General features: G+C 29.1%; 1 protein-coding gene across 2 annotated transcripts in view; it reads left to right on the plus strand.

Moving 5' to 3' along the window:
• Window positions 1-3,751: 3,751 nt before the first annotated feature.
• LOC142322489 (superkiller complex protein 3-like) overlaps window positions 3,752-15,429 on the plus strand; it is a 39,296-nt gene continuing 27,618 nt past the window's right edge. For both annotated transcript variants that reach the window (XM_075361628.1, XM_075361627.1), the window contains exons 1-2: window positions 3,752-3,924; window positions 13,923-14,155. In XM_075361628.1, coding sequence (XP_075217743.1) covers window positions 3,835-3,924; window positions 13,923-14,155 — 323 coding nt within the window. In that variant the 5' untranslated portion in view covers window positions 3,752-3,834. The remainder of the gene's footprint in view (window positions 3,925-13,922; window positions 14,156-15,429) is intronic.

Genomic DNA, 15,429 nt, shown 5'->3' on the forward strand with positions numbered 1-15,429 from the left:
CTGTAGTTGTTCATTACCTCCTACCAAGCATCTAACTGGATCTGTACATTCTCAACTTCATCAACCCATATCATCATGTCATCTGCAAAAATCATTTTCTTATCTTTTTCTCCTACTCTTTCTTTTAGCTGTTGGTTCATTCATTCCATTCCTCACTAAACATTGCTGGCAATAAGATACTTCTTTGTTTAAGACCACTTCTTATTATTCACTGTTACCATATGGTGTTCTTACTCTATATATATATATATATAATCTCTACATTTTCCTAATAATATTAACATATCGTTATTTGATGCCCAATCTCATCAATTCCTCCTATATACCCTTGCTGTTAACAGATTTGTATGCCTTCTCAGTATTAATGAACAACATTACCACCGTCTATTATACTTCCACCTCTTCTGCCAACAGTTGCCAAACTGCAAAAATAAGGCCTACTGTCCTTCTTCCAACCCTAAATATATGCTATTTTTCACTTTATCCCTGTTTTATTGTAATACTTATACTGCTTAGTATAATTCTTTCAAAACGTTTTGCTGTATGGATCATCAGAGTAGCCCCATGATAGTTCTTCCATTGTGTCTTACTACCCTTCTTAAAAAGAGGGGTTGCAGCTCCCCTTTTCCAGTCTTCTGGGATGATCCTGTTTCTCTACCCACAATTCAACTCTCTATACATCTATTGTATGTCATCTGGATCTCCAGCTTTTATCACATCAACTTAACTTAACTCCTGCTGATTTCTCGCTGTTCATTTTACAAACTGGATCCTCCATTTCTCTCCATGAGATTTCCTGCAACCATCAATTATAACCCTGCTCACATTTGGTATTTTCCTCTTTATCTTCCCCATTTAGCAATTTCTTATAATAATTCTTTCATAGCTTTTTCACTACCCATAGAACATCCCACATTTCTCACCCTGTCCTTTCCTCTTTGTTTCATTTACATCCAAAATATCCAGTTCTCTTGCCTTCATCACATCTGTTCTTCTCCCTTACCATTTAGTATTAAAATGTTACGAGATCCAGTCATTAACTTTGTTGTTTTTTGCATTACATTCTTCTTTTTTTGACATTCCAGTATTTTTAACCTTACAGCCTTTCCTGTTTCAAGTCTTAGCATTTCTGTTGAAATCACTACTACCAGCTTGCTAGACCTGACGTAGCTGTTGGTTGGAATACTTTTTAGTCTGGCCCCTACCCTTTGATCTGTGTGGTCTGGGAGGCTCTGCCAGTAGTTAAACTACCGCTAGTAGCATAGCTCTAGAATCACTGAGGCAAGCAAGCACCACCATCACAGCAAGGTCTTGTATTCCGTAGGTGGAGTTTGAAGATTTTTGAGCCACAAAATTTTATTCATAGGCTTATAAATATAAAAGGAAACCCCAATTGAAGTGAATGTAAAATATTTTTGCACTCCTCATATTTCAAAGTGTAAAGAAAATTCATTTTCAACCCTCCACTCTCACCATGTGATCAAAATAATAATGTACGATTTTTAGAAATGTCATTAAAAATGTTTGTATCTTAATGTTACAACTGCTATAAAAAATTTAATTGTAAATACACAGAAAAAATATAAACAATTATTATTTAAATGGTTTATTTAAAATATTCTTTATTTTCAGTTTGTGTTGTATACACTGCTAACTCAAACAATATTATTTTGAAATAGCAGTTTATGCAGGCAAGATATGATGATTTATTGTATATCATGATGAAATAATATTGTATTAGGAAACAGTTTTATATGTGCAAATGATATTTATATATAAATTTTGTTTACAAATGTATGTAATTCTACATACTGGTTTGAATGCATTTGTTAGTAGATAAGAGAATCCTAATTGTTTTAAAACTGAAATGTATGGTAGAAATATCATCTATACTATTTGTAGCTGCAGTAGTATGCTTCCTATACGTCAGTGTAAAGTCTACAAAGTTCAGTCTAATGCAATACTATCTTTCTTGTTTTTCTCTGTGACATATGGTCAGAATAACATAAAGTATTTTTCTCTATGATAGAATTCATACAAAAATTTGAAGTTCTTAACAGATATTAAATCTGATAGTGATTAAAATTCTGGACACTTTTGCCTGAAGGCATACTAAAAAAATGTAACCAGAAAAAAACTTTTATGACAAATGTTGGAATGAATATTGGGTCTAACAGTGACTGTGCAAGTTGGACATGTAGTGATGCTTACTTAAGACAGGTCTGCATCAATAATCACTAACCTTTCCTATTTTTCCTTTCTCTTAGATTTATTCTACATTTAAGATAATCGGCCATTTAAAATTTTCTTCTGTTGATTTTTTCCATCACTCCCTAATATGTTTTATTTTCATGTAATGTGTTCTACATATATTTTTGTTAAAAATGTTTACAATTATCTTTTAAATTCCACAAAATGTCATCATTCATTAAACTTAGATTTTATCAGTACATCTAGATTTTACTGCTTTCATTTTTTTTTTACATATAAATTGTCTGTTTTTTGCATTAGGTATAATGTGATGCTGTGTATTTAACTTTTTGTTGATATACTGCTTACTTACTACTATCTTACTCCTATCTGTTACTATCTTAACTGTGTGCAGTGAATGCAACTTGTATGCAAGTTGTATGCAACTGCTGTGTACAATTCACAATTTTTTTACATTAATTCCATATGTTTCATGTCTTCCAAACAATAAATTATAATGTCTGGTTGTGCTTTATAGTAATTGCTCTGTATCACTAGCAATTTTATGTGAAAATAATATACTACTACCCTTCTGTATTAACTATTTTATTAATTTAAAATATGTATATAATTTTTTATTCTAGTTACTATGATTATTTATCTGAAGGTACAATTAAGTTATTGGTATTATAGTAAATTCTTTAATACACTAATTTTCTTTTTTTATTATGTAAACTAATTCTTGTTAAGTTAACCTTTTAAAATATATGTAGCCATTTTAAAGGAATTTGGTTTAACACATATTTTCCTATTCCAGTAAATATATATTTTTTTTTTCATAAGATATTAGATGTTTTAAAAAAAATAATAAATTTTAAGAAAATTTTCACTTTGTTCTGTATTTTCTTGACCTGCACATTACAATTTAAATGTAAGAGGAAACTTTACCCACATTTATACCAGGTTCTTTTTTAAAAATACACAAGCTCTTGGTGGGGTGTAACCCCTTTTTCCATTTTATAAGAAAATTTAGGTTGAATCTATAGGTTCGTTGTTGATTATTCTACAAAATTATATTTTATTTAATATTCTTTAAGTGTTTAAAAATTTTTAATCACAAATATTTTTTATCAATTACATTGTCATAAAAACTGTTGTATAATTTATGAAATGGATAGGACATAAAATTGTTGCGAATCCGAATATTGCGGGCCTACATTGCTGCTACTGTCATGAAGCGGCTCGACACAGTTTCAAATGCTGTAAATAAAGTTATTGTTTAAAAGTAAGACGTTTAATTAAGTAATTATTTTCATTTCATTAAGATTTATATTAAATTTTTGTGTTAATACAATTTTTAATACTTTTTACAATTATTTTAGATTTTTTTGTTTACTACGTTTTATTTACTATGCTTTAATATTTTTCAATATATTTTTTTTATTATTCCTTCAATAATTTACTAATTTCAATAATACAAATTATGTTTAAAATCTCTTTCTTTCCACTTTTTCGATTTCTAAAATTAGACAGTTTTATTTGTTTTGTAACTTAAGTTGCATCAATGTGTAGCGTGTGGCGAGGTTGTAAATTTATTCTGTGATGTACTGCCTTATGGTTATGTGATTATTTTAATTTTAAATTATGGATCCCAAAGTAATTAAGTCCTTGCTTAAAGAAGCAAAAGAGGCGACTTTTAACAAAAATTTTGAACATGCCGTCAAGCTGTGCAAGGTAAACTATACTCTTTCTCATGCCGCAAACTGTAGTATGTTAGGTTATGAACGTCCTCATTTTTGTCGGCAAAACAATTTGGTGAATGGCGTGAAAGCCGTTCTCACAAAAATAATTACCGTAGCAGTTTTAAACTATTACATGGACTATATTACTGCTTTAATATTTCTGAATTGTTTTTCTCTTTTTATAATTCTTTTCTCCCATTTCCCAACCACTACAAGAATTTGATGATATGCATATCCTTCTATGAAATCCTTAAGGAAGTTATTACCCCAAATTTAATTAAAATTTGAAATCGGTGCCAGTGCATTTTTCTTTCTGCTTTAAATACATGTTTAATACAAACTAATATAACTAGCAATTTTTGTTCCTTAAATTAGACAACCTTCATGACTTAAGACTCTGGTGAACTCTCTTATCAGTACTTACAGAAGTAATTTTATTTTTTATTCCATTTTCATATTCTAATAATTATTCTGCAAACAAGAAGTCAGATCTTTCAATTTGAAAATAAATTGGTTATCTGCTTCTATGTTGATTCTATATTGGTTATCTCTAGAATGTCTGAAGAACGTAATCTTTTCAGTTTTACTGCCTACAGCTATGGTATTGCATTATGATCTTTTTTCAGACACTTGCCTAAGGAGTTTTTATCTTTAATAAAAAAATTGGCTTTTTGCATATACTATATATTTATTATTAACAACCTATTGTAGGTGTCATTTACATTAGGTAAATTTACCCAATGTAAGTGACACCTACCAGAAGCACAGAGCCATGTAAAGTTACATGTTATAGTGTGGATAATGATACTATGATCTAATAATTACTTTCCTTGCTAAAAATGCTTAGCAGGATCAAAAAAATTCAAACTGTTTATAGCAGATGACCATTTAAAACCTCCATATTGTCAATTAAAATGAAATTCAATTTACGTGATTTATGGTAATTGATTTTGAAATTTTGTTAAACGAAATGAATCATCGATGCTTTAAGTTATAAAGTATTTCATTGCCATCAAATATGTATCGCTTACTAGCATTCTGGTTATGCTATCGACTATTTCAGCGCATTAATTAGCTAAATTCAAAAATGTGCAATCAAATAATCCTGCTACTTATATACTTATAATTAAAATATTTTATACCCAATTTTATTAATTTACCCACATCCTTAACCATATCTGTTGTAACATTTCTTAAAAATCTGTAGTTCTTGAGTTACTTTTTTGTTCTTTGCATTGATGTTGAAATTATCATTGGAGAGCACGCCCAGTGCATGAAGACTATAATGTAATATAAAGATGGAATTAGAGCTAGGTGGTTAATCCATTGGAAGTGTCCCAAAAAAGCATAAGCTGGTTGCTTGACCAATTAAAAAAAAATTGAAACTTTCCACTTGTTTCCTACATGTTTCAGAACTGTAAAAATAAATTTTTTTTAAATTTTTTATTTAAGCAGTTTACCTGTGGCGGCCATTTTTGTTACGGTGCGCACACCTGTTTTTATGATTGTAAGGGTTTATGGAAAAAATCATAACTAAAAAACTGTTGGCCCTGGAAGGATGAAACAAAAAGCAATTTAATCACATTTTTTTAAGGTAAAACATTGATCCTGTGGTTTATTTACCTATCTCCCTTCTTTCTATGAGAAAATTACCAATAAAGTTGAACATGAAAAATGGTGAAATTTCACTTTTGGTAATTTTTTTTAGAGGTTGGAATGGCATACACAGTTTGAATTATTTTTTTATATGTAGGTGTATGTTAGTAGTTTTACCATAAATAGTACTAATGGTGATATACTTAACCCTAAATTTTTATGAATTTTTGAAAACTAATTTAAAAAAAATATATTTCCCCTTCAAATAACTAAGAAAAAAATGGTGATAAAAATCTCAAATTTACACAACTTGTGGTGATTTTGTAGGTTTATGGCAAATAAAAAAGTTTTTTGTGTATTGTGCTTATGTTACAATAATCCATTTCTCATGTATTTTAAAAAAGAAGGAAAATTACAAAAAGCTATTGTGTGATTAGTGAGTACTTGAACCACAGTACCACTACATCATGTTCTGCTTCTAAAAGCAAGTTGTAAATAAAGTAAAAACACTTACCACAAGTTAAACTGTTTTTTTTTCTGATGGCGCCTCATCTCAGTATAAAAACAAAAATCATTTCATAACTTTTTGCTACCATCAAGAAAATTTTGAAATCACAGCTGAATGGCAGTTTTTTGCCTCATACCATGGAAAAGGACGTGTAAAAAGGACTGTGACTAAAGCAAGCCTTCAAAGAACAGTCAACAATCAAATTGTTACATCTTCTGATATGTACAATTATTGCAAAAATAATATTAAAAATATAACATTTATTTTCTGCTCTAATAAAGATGTTAAAGAGATTGAAGAATACCTCAGTTCTTGTTATCAGGTAATCACAACAGTCCCAGAAACAAGAACCTTTCACAGTTATATTCCAACAAGTCAGAAATCTATTCTGAAAGTCCGGGCGACCTCTGAATCAGAAACATTTACGATAGTATCAGTACACAAGAACATTAGTGTTTCTGATTGCTTTATAGGTTTACCAAAGCCAGAATGTAAAAATTATGTCTGGTGCATACACTGTGGCAAGTGGTGGTTAGGCAGAGTCATTGAAGTCAAAATATAAGAAAATGAAGAGGAATATCGAATACACTTTTCCCATCCTCAGGGTCTTGGTATTTCATTCAAGAAATCATTGAGGGATAATCAAACATGGCTTCAACTGGAAAATATCTTAATGATTTACACCATCAGAGCTTTTTCTATCAACTACTGGAAGAGGACACAATATTACAGCAAAGTTGAATGAGAACTTATCAGTGCTACTCAGTAAAATAAATGGCAGGAGCACTAAGTTATGTTAGTTAAGTTTGTTATCAGAAAGTCCAAGATTTATTCATAACTTCCCTTAGCAGGAGTAAAATAAGGTAAAAGTGAATTGAACAACTTGTTAATGTATTTGAATTGTTTATCATTTAGACCTTTTATTCATTCTAATGAGTTTAGTTGTAATTTTTATAATCTGAAAAATACATTACATCAGTATTTTTGGATGCATTGTTTATGGTTAGAAGGAATCGTGTTTTTAGCGCTTTTGTTCGCTTCATTACTTGTCAACCATTTTGAGTAACAAAATAAATGTTATAGGGTTTTAAAGTACAATGTATACATTTTAATGTACATTGTAAATATATCAGATTTTTGCCACCTGTTCCACATGTGTTTTGGGCCCCAAAATGAGATTTTTTCAAAATCATATGATTTGACGGCCATTTTTTTTTTTTAATGAAGGACACTGTAACAATCCAATTTTTTTTTTTTACTAGTACCTAAGAGTTAAAAGGTAAAAAAACAGGCCTGTTACCCTAAGCAATTCATTATTTATTTTGGGTCCAAAATTTGAAAAAAACAACAATTTCTAAACATAACTTCAATAAACATTATAAGATTTGGTTATGTAACAAAATGAATTTATGAAGTTCCATCTTTACTCTTTCCAAAAAGCCCTTTTTGACCCGCTGTACGATGTAAAATAAGAATGTTACAGCTCATAGAAAAAATGACTGTTTTTACTTGTTGGGAAGTTAGAAAATAGTATGTTACTCAAGAAAAAACATTTTTAAATATAAAAAAAATATTTTTTGGCCACTACAAGGTGGGTAGTTATCATATACTAAATATCATCAAAATCAAAAATAGTGATGCACTGATCATTTGTTGAATTAAAATGGAATACCCCTGACCAGTCTGTTACTGCAAAGCTAAATGATGCGACAAGATAAATGAGCATGTTGCAACATGAATTTTCCTGACTACTGGAAATGACTTCAAGCGCCTGTTATAACATGAACACTGCAGTTGAATGGTTCAAGCAAGCCTATTTTAGTATTAAGTATAAAAATATTAAGGTGCGAAGAACACAAGAAACCCCTTGGAGCACTTATTTAGTGAGTTAAAATGGTATCACTTTTTACAGGTTTTTCATGATTTTTGAGAGATAACTTTTTTATTAGTACAATACACAAGAAACCTTTTTAGATGCCATAAACATCTACAAAAATACTGCAAATTGTGCAAATTTGACATTTTTATCACTAGCCCCATCAGAGTTATTTGAAGCCAAAATTTGAATTTAAAAAAAAAAATTATTTTCAAAAAATTTATAAAAATTTAGGGGTAAGTATATCACCATTAATATTATTTATGGTAAAACTACTAACATATACCTACGTATAAAAAATAATTCAAACCGTCTATGCCATCCCTGGTTCTTGAAAAAAATTACCAGAAGTGAAATTTCACAGTTTTTCATGTTCAACTTTATTGGTAATTTTCTCATAGAGAGATAAGTAAATAAACCATTCAACTAATCTATTATCTTGAGAAAATATAGATAAATTGCTTTTTGTTTCATCCTTCCAGGACCAATCGTTTTTTAGTATAATTTTTTTCGTAAACCCTTACAATCACAAAAGTAGGTGTGCTGACCATAACAAAAATGGCTGCCACAGGTAAACTTCATAAATATCAAATTAAAAAAAAAATATTTTTAAGGTCCTGATACGTGTAGGAAACAAGTGGGTAAGTTAAAATTTTTTTTGAATTGGTCAAGCAACCACCCCTTAGGTCACTTCAAATGGATTGACTCTAGGATATCTTTTGCAAGTGATGTATCATACCTGAATAACCAGGGGTACTGTAACAAGTAGATAACCAGAGGAATGTGAGAGAGAGAGAGAGAGAGATGGTGGGAGAGAAAGTGTGACAAGGAGAGGAGGGAAAGTTAGGAAGGAAATACAAAACTTGGACTTTACTGAATTTGGTGTCAATGGTTGGGTTGAGAAGGCAGATTGAATGATGAAGGTTTTTTAGGACACTGAAACAAACTGAAAATGTAAAAAATAAAAGGGCTGAGAAATAGGTATCATTTATACTATAGTGTATACACAGTGATATAGTGTATACACAGTGATATAGTGTATACACAGTGATATAGTGTATACTATAGTGTATAGTGATATACACAGGGGAGGAGGAAAAATGGTTTCATAGTAGTATTTATTAGGGAAGTAAAAATATGTTGAAGTACAGTATATATGCAATCAGTAAGTTACAAAAAACCATATGTTTGTCTTCTGAGTTGGAACTGTGTAAAAAAATTTGGCACTTCAAATGTACTCTTCCCAGACAGAACATATGGAGAAATCCTGAGTAATTTTTGACTGCAGCAAAAAGAGAAATGAAGGAAAAGAAGGTAAGTTACGTAGGGAGGTTAGAAACGGCAGGAATGGTGATTTTTTGATAGATATGGATCAGAAGTTGGAAAGGAATGCTGCCGACTGATTTTTGTGAAATGGGTTCTGTAGTTAGAAGGTAGTGCCAAAAAGGGAGAAGGTGATGACAACATGTTGAGAGGTTAAGAGAAATAGTAAAGGAGAAGAAAGTGCAGACAAAGAAAGAATGTACCAGAATGTAAAGAAGAATTGCAAGAGGATAGCTTTGAGAAAAAAGTATCGGGAGAAATTTACTGAGAAGTCAGATGTAGATGTGATGGGATGAAGGAAATAACTTAAGGATACTGTGGGATTGGGTTTGGACAGATTAAATTTTAATAAACCATTAAGTGGAAACGCCCATGAAGCTGAAGGAATCAGAGATAGGCAGAGAAGATATTTTGAAAAATACTAAATATGGATTGTGGTGTGACAGAAAAGAGAAAATCAACGAATGAAATGAGAAGTCAAAGATATGACATTTAGAAAATAATTGTAGAAATTAAGGAATCCATTAAGAAAATGGATAGCAGCCGGTTATGACAAAGATTTATGTGGAAAAGATCAAAGCTGCTGGACATAGCGGTGGTACACTAGACACAGTTTAGCTAGCATACTCAAGGCTCCAGAGAGTAAAAATGTGTACTAGAGGAATAGGTAAAAAATATTATTACAATCTGATTTTTGTAGATAGATTAAAAAATTGAAATTTAATTAGGATTTGGTGATGTTACCGGAAATACGCATGACAAATACGCAGAACATTAGCATAATTTAATTCACCTTATTCAGTTTATAACATAAATCAATTTATTTTTTATTCATATCAGTACTTAATAAATTTTATAGATCAAGCATAATTAGGTTTGGTATTCCAGTAATAAAGCAACTGTTTGATTGGAAGGATTAACAGAAATTTTGTAGAACTCTTGATCGTACAATCATTGTGAAGTATAGAATTATAAATAAAGGGAATTAATATCTTATATTAACTTAAAAATGACAATTTTTACCAAATAGTGATCCGACTTGGCAAAGATGATAAATTAATTAAATAAATCAGTACACTAAGAAAGAGTAATATTTTTTCTGTAAACAAAATATTAATTCTATTGAACAGTTGAAAATATTTTAAATCTTGAGTCGAATTATTAAAAATCCAAACTGAAGCATAATAAAAGGCCCGTTCTGATAAGCAAAAGTATTATGTTCTGTATACAAAAATAGTTATATATATATATATATATATAATTAAATTTAATATAATGATTTTTAATATATGATTAAAAATCAAACTGTGTAATCATAAGTACTAGTACCAAATGATGACCGTCTGTTTTTGTCTGCTGAAAACTCATTTAACTGTTGAAAGTATGAAAGTATCAAAGATGAAATATTAAATTTTTAGTTGAGGATATACACATATTTCTTTTATTTTTTCTGCCATATTGAATATAATTTAATTAATTATAAAATCAAAAACCACATTATACAGTAGATTAAAAGTAAGAGACGCTTACTGACGTAGCGGTTTTAAAAAATTTACTTCATTGTTAGCATTTGAAATTAGAAATTACTAGAAGTTATTAGAAATTGATTTTATAATTAATTAAATTATATTATTTGATACGGGAAAAATTTTTGAAAAAAACAATTATGATGCCTGTTCAGGCAGAGCTGATTTTTCGTTTTTACAAATTATATATAAAGATGAAAAAATTTATATTGAAAATTAGATTTAATAAAAGATCTTTACAATTTAATATAATACTTAAGTACTCATATTTAAAAGTGAGAACTAGAAATATAGATATAAATTAAAAATACATTCAAGAAAATCCAAGTATATAGAATAAAACAGGAAATAAAAATACAATTAGTTTAGATATTTGCTCAACCTGCTTAGAAATTTTGAACTTGATGGGAAGTATAGTTTTTAAATATATTTATGAAATATTCAAGTTAAAATTAAAGAATTAGAATATTAATATGCCGTAACAAAAAAATAAAAAGAGAATCGTAAAAAAGAATTGCTTGTGATTCTAATAAATGTATCATAGATAATTCTTTTAATAATAATGATATAAAATTATTATTATTTGTTGTAGTGGACACTGAAATAAATATACATAAAATACAAGATAAAAACAATAAAAAATGAAATTGCAAATACTATTAATGCAAAAGGTCAGAAATATAAAACTCATTACATACATTAAAAAAATTCACAAATATACCAAAAATTACATACATATCAAAGTTATAAAAACATAAAAATATACTCTTTATAAACAAAATGTCAATGTTATAACATATGCAGATAAAATGAACATGTCTGTTCATCAAGTATAAAAATAATTATATTAAATATATTTACAAATACGTTCTAGACAGTACTTACAGTGAAATAAAATACTCAACAATTAAATATTTAGGAATTGCAAAAAACAATTATAAAACACTACTATTCAACATTAAATTAACTAATAATAAAAAATATCTTTCACATCTTTACCCTTTTATGCTGTCCACACCAAAATTAACAGGATTACCCAAAATTCATAAGTCTAATATTTCAATTTGCCCACATATTAATTTCGAAACTGTATTGTCTTATTACGTAGCAAAAATAATGGTAAAATATTAAGAAAATAAATTAATTAATCTTGAAATTAAAATTAACAAAAAATAGTTTAATTTTAGCTTGAACCTCAGTTTCCATGATTTTCTACTTGAAGTGCGAGACATGGAAAACTGTACCTCTGGATACCTCACCACACTTGCAATAGACTCCAGCCTACATATACAGGCATAATAAATATTTTATAATGTTAAAAACTTAACAATTGTTTAAAATTGGTGAAGCAAAATAATATGATTTATTATGAAAAAAATAAATTTGATTATCCGTTGAAAATTTGTCACCTATCAATACATAAAAATATTTTATGGGAAAAAATTTTATGTTTTTCAAATTGAGAATCAAAGAATCAGTTTTCCACATTTTAAGTAAGATTTATATTTATCCAAGGAGGTGTTTTGACTGTTAATGCAAAATTTTCTAATGCTGTTAAGTAGTCATCATCTAATAAATAAGGTTTTGTAAAAATGATAATATCGATCATAATAATATAACATGTTGATATTTGATGGTGACATATATAAATGTTAGGAAGAGAAAGGGAGAGTAATAAATATTATGGAAGATTTGTAAATGATGTTTGAAAGAAGGTAAATTAAAGTAGGGCTTCTCAGAGTGGTTTATTGTAACAAATTTGAAATAACATTCTGTACTATATCCAGCTTATTATGTACTATACCCAGTTTATTTATTATGGTAATTGATGAAATCTGTGAAAATGTAAAGGCAAGACTAGTTGAAGAGGATGAAAGAAAACCCTGGTTGTTTGGTATGATAACAATATTGTCTTAACTCAAAAATATAAATGAAGTTCAGTGAATTCTTGATATGAAAAAGAAAGGAATGAAACGTAAGGTATTGGTGATATCCAGACAAAAGAGAGAACCAAGAGGAAAATGACAATTACAAGATCATGTTTATGAAGGGAAACGCATTAGACTCTTTGGTGAAGTGATATCTAAAAGAGCATAGAAGATTGGTGGAGCTATGTTATGTAGGGCAAAAGATTTTTGTCTGAAGGGATAAAGTTTTTGTATTGATTAAGAGTAGTTCCATGGAATTTAAATTAATGTTGTATAAAATTTAGTTCAAGCTACTTCTGATGCATAGTGTAGAGGTGTAGATTATAAAAGTAAACTACATACCCTGAAAAGGTATTATTTGGTAGTAGCACGGTACTTAAGACAAAAGGGATTGTGTCAACAATGTTGAAGTAAGGGCTTTCACAAAATTATCATTATTGTTTCTAATAATCATAATAATTATTAGTTTCTAATAATTATCTGTAATTCTATTTTGAACTGAATTTGAGGTCCAATTATAATAACAATTAATAATTGTTATTATAATTGTCATTAATAATAATAATTATTAATGACCGATTATAATATTATGATTCATACGGAGATCTTTTCCTTTACATTTAAATCTCCTTAATCAATATTTTTATACTTTGTTAATGCAATGTGGTGCTGTGATAGTAATGTGCTAGTAACAATGTGCTAGTAACTGAGTACAATGTTTTTATTGTGAATAATAGTTATAAACTCCCACACAGTGAAAATGCTATTCTGCAGTCTCAACTAAACATGTCATTGAGTATACTTAGTTTTGCATGGATTCTAACTGAAATTGTTCTTTCATTGTCATAATCGTAGCTGCATTAATCTTATTTAATTTTTTTTTGTATTCTATAAATTAGGCATGGTTCTTCTAGCTTTCTTAATTTTGAATCCTTAATGCTTATCTTATTTTTATGAAATATTGTACTCAGTGTTGTCAGAATTCTGACTTAAGATATGTCAAATTCACCCAGAATTTTCTGGTTTATTGTAAAATATACACACACATATGTATAATATTTATATTCTATAGCTAATTGGAAATTCTATATTCAGGACTACTTGTTGTCTGGTGATTCCATGCAGTAAAACAATTATGTTTTTCAGGTTATGATTCTGAAGAAATGTAGTTTCTTGAAAAAAATATATTATGGGTTTTAAAATTTATAGCACAGATGTACTTTTTTTTTACAGGATGTCTTGAAAGTTGATAGAAACAACTACATGGCTCTAGTGTTATTAGGAGCGGCCATGCAAGAAACTGATCAGAAAGACCAGGCACCAAAGGCATTCAGAAAAGCTGTTGAATTAATGCCTGATCATATTTTAGCTTGGCAAGGACTTGCTTCATATTATGAAATACATAATGAAGATTCATGTAATGATTTTTTACCTACAGTCTATCAAAAGCTTTTAAATTTAGAAAGGTAGTGTATATTTGAAATTTTTAATGTAATATATTTTTTTAATTCTTAATTTAATAATTTAAATTTTTTAATCGCTAAAAATCCATGCAGTTTTATGTTTTAAGCTTTCAATCTATAAAACATTTTTGTATTAAACATCTATTTAACATTTTAATTTATTTTTACTAAATATTTTTTTTATTTATTGTAGAATTTATAATTTTGGAGTAGCAAAAAGGTTAAAAATTGAATATTTGCACTTTTATGTAAAATATAAACAATACACTTATTTAAATAAGTTTTCTTAAAATAATTATTGTAAAAATAAAGAACAGACTTCAATTTGCTTTATAATTTAACAAATCCTTTTTTTTAATAAGATTATTATAGCCCAAATTCAGTTATTTTGTTAACTTAGCCAAATTGTGTTATTTGAGAGTGGTTTGAAAAGCCCAAGAAAAATAAAAACCATGTAATTTTTTACAATAAACCTTTTTTATTTCTCAGTGTAGTCTCTTTTAAGCTTATAAATTCCATCCACTGTTGCTCCAGTTTGTTGATCCATTCCAAATAATAGAATTGCTCAAACTCTGCAAAACAGGCATTTGTTCAAGCAATTACCTCCTCGTTTGAATAAAATCTTCCTGCCAATCTTTTTTTTTGTGTTTGAGAACAAATACTACTCCAAAGGAGCCAAATCTGTAGAAGAAGGGGCATGCAGAACGAGTAAATCCTAACTCTTATCAATTTTGTGCCCAACAGCAGAGGAGTGAGTAGGTGCAATTGTCACGGGTGAAAAGGGCATTTCGGTGGGCCAGTCGTGGAGTTTATCTTGCAGCTTGATTATCAAACAGTCCAATAATGATGCATAGTGTTTACCAGTTATTGTTGAACATTTTTCTAAATATTTGATGAGGATTATCCCTTGCAAATCCCGAAAGACAGTTGCCAAAATCTTCTCCCGGTTGAAGGCGCACCTTCTTTGGTGCAGACTCCCTGCTGGAAACCCATTGTTTGGATTGCTTCTTGGTATCAGATGTTTAGTGGTGTATCCGTGTTTTGTCTACAGTGATTGATATCCTGTAGATTTCGCTGAAACAGCTGCAAATCCCTCATGAAATTACTACCGTGTTTAATTTTTGGTTAGCTCTGAGAAATCACGACATCCATCTTACAGATAGCTTTTTCATGTTTAAATGTTGATGCAAAATATTTGCACCCTTTCATTTGAAATGCCCACAGCATTAGCAGTTTTATGTTTTCAGTCTTCTACCATCCAACACCATATCATGAAT

This window comes from Lycorma delicatula, chromosome 3 (assembly GCF_047948215.1).
Source record: "Lycorma delicatula isolate Av1 chromosome 3, ASM4794821v1, whole genome shotgun sequence".
Lineage (NCBI taxonomy): Eukaryota > Metazoa > Arthropoda > Insecta > Hemiptera > Fulgoridae > Lycorma > Lycorma delicatula.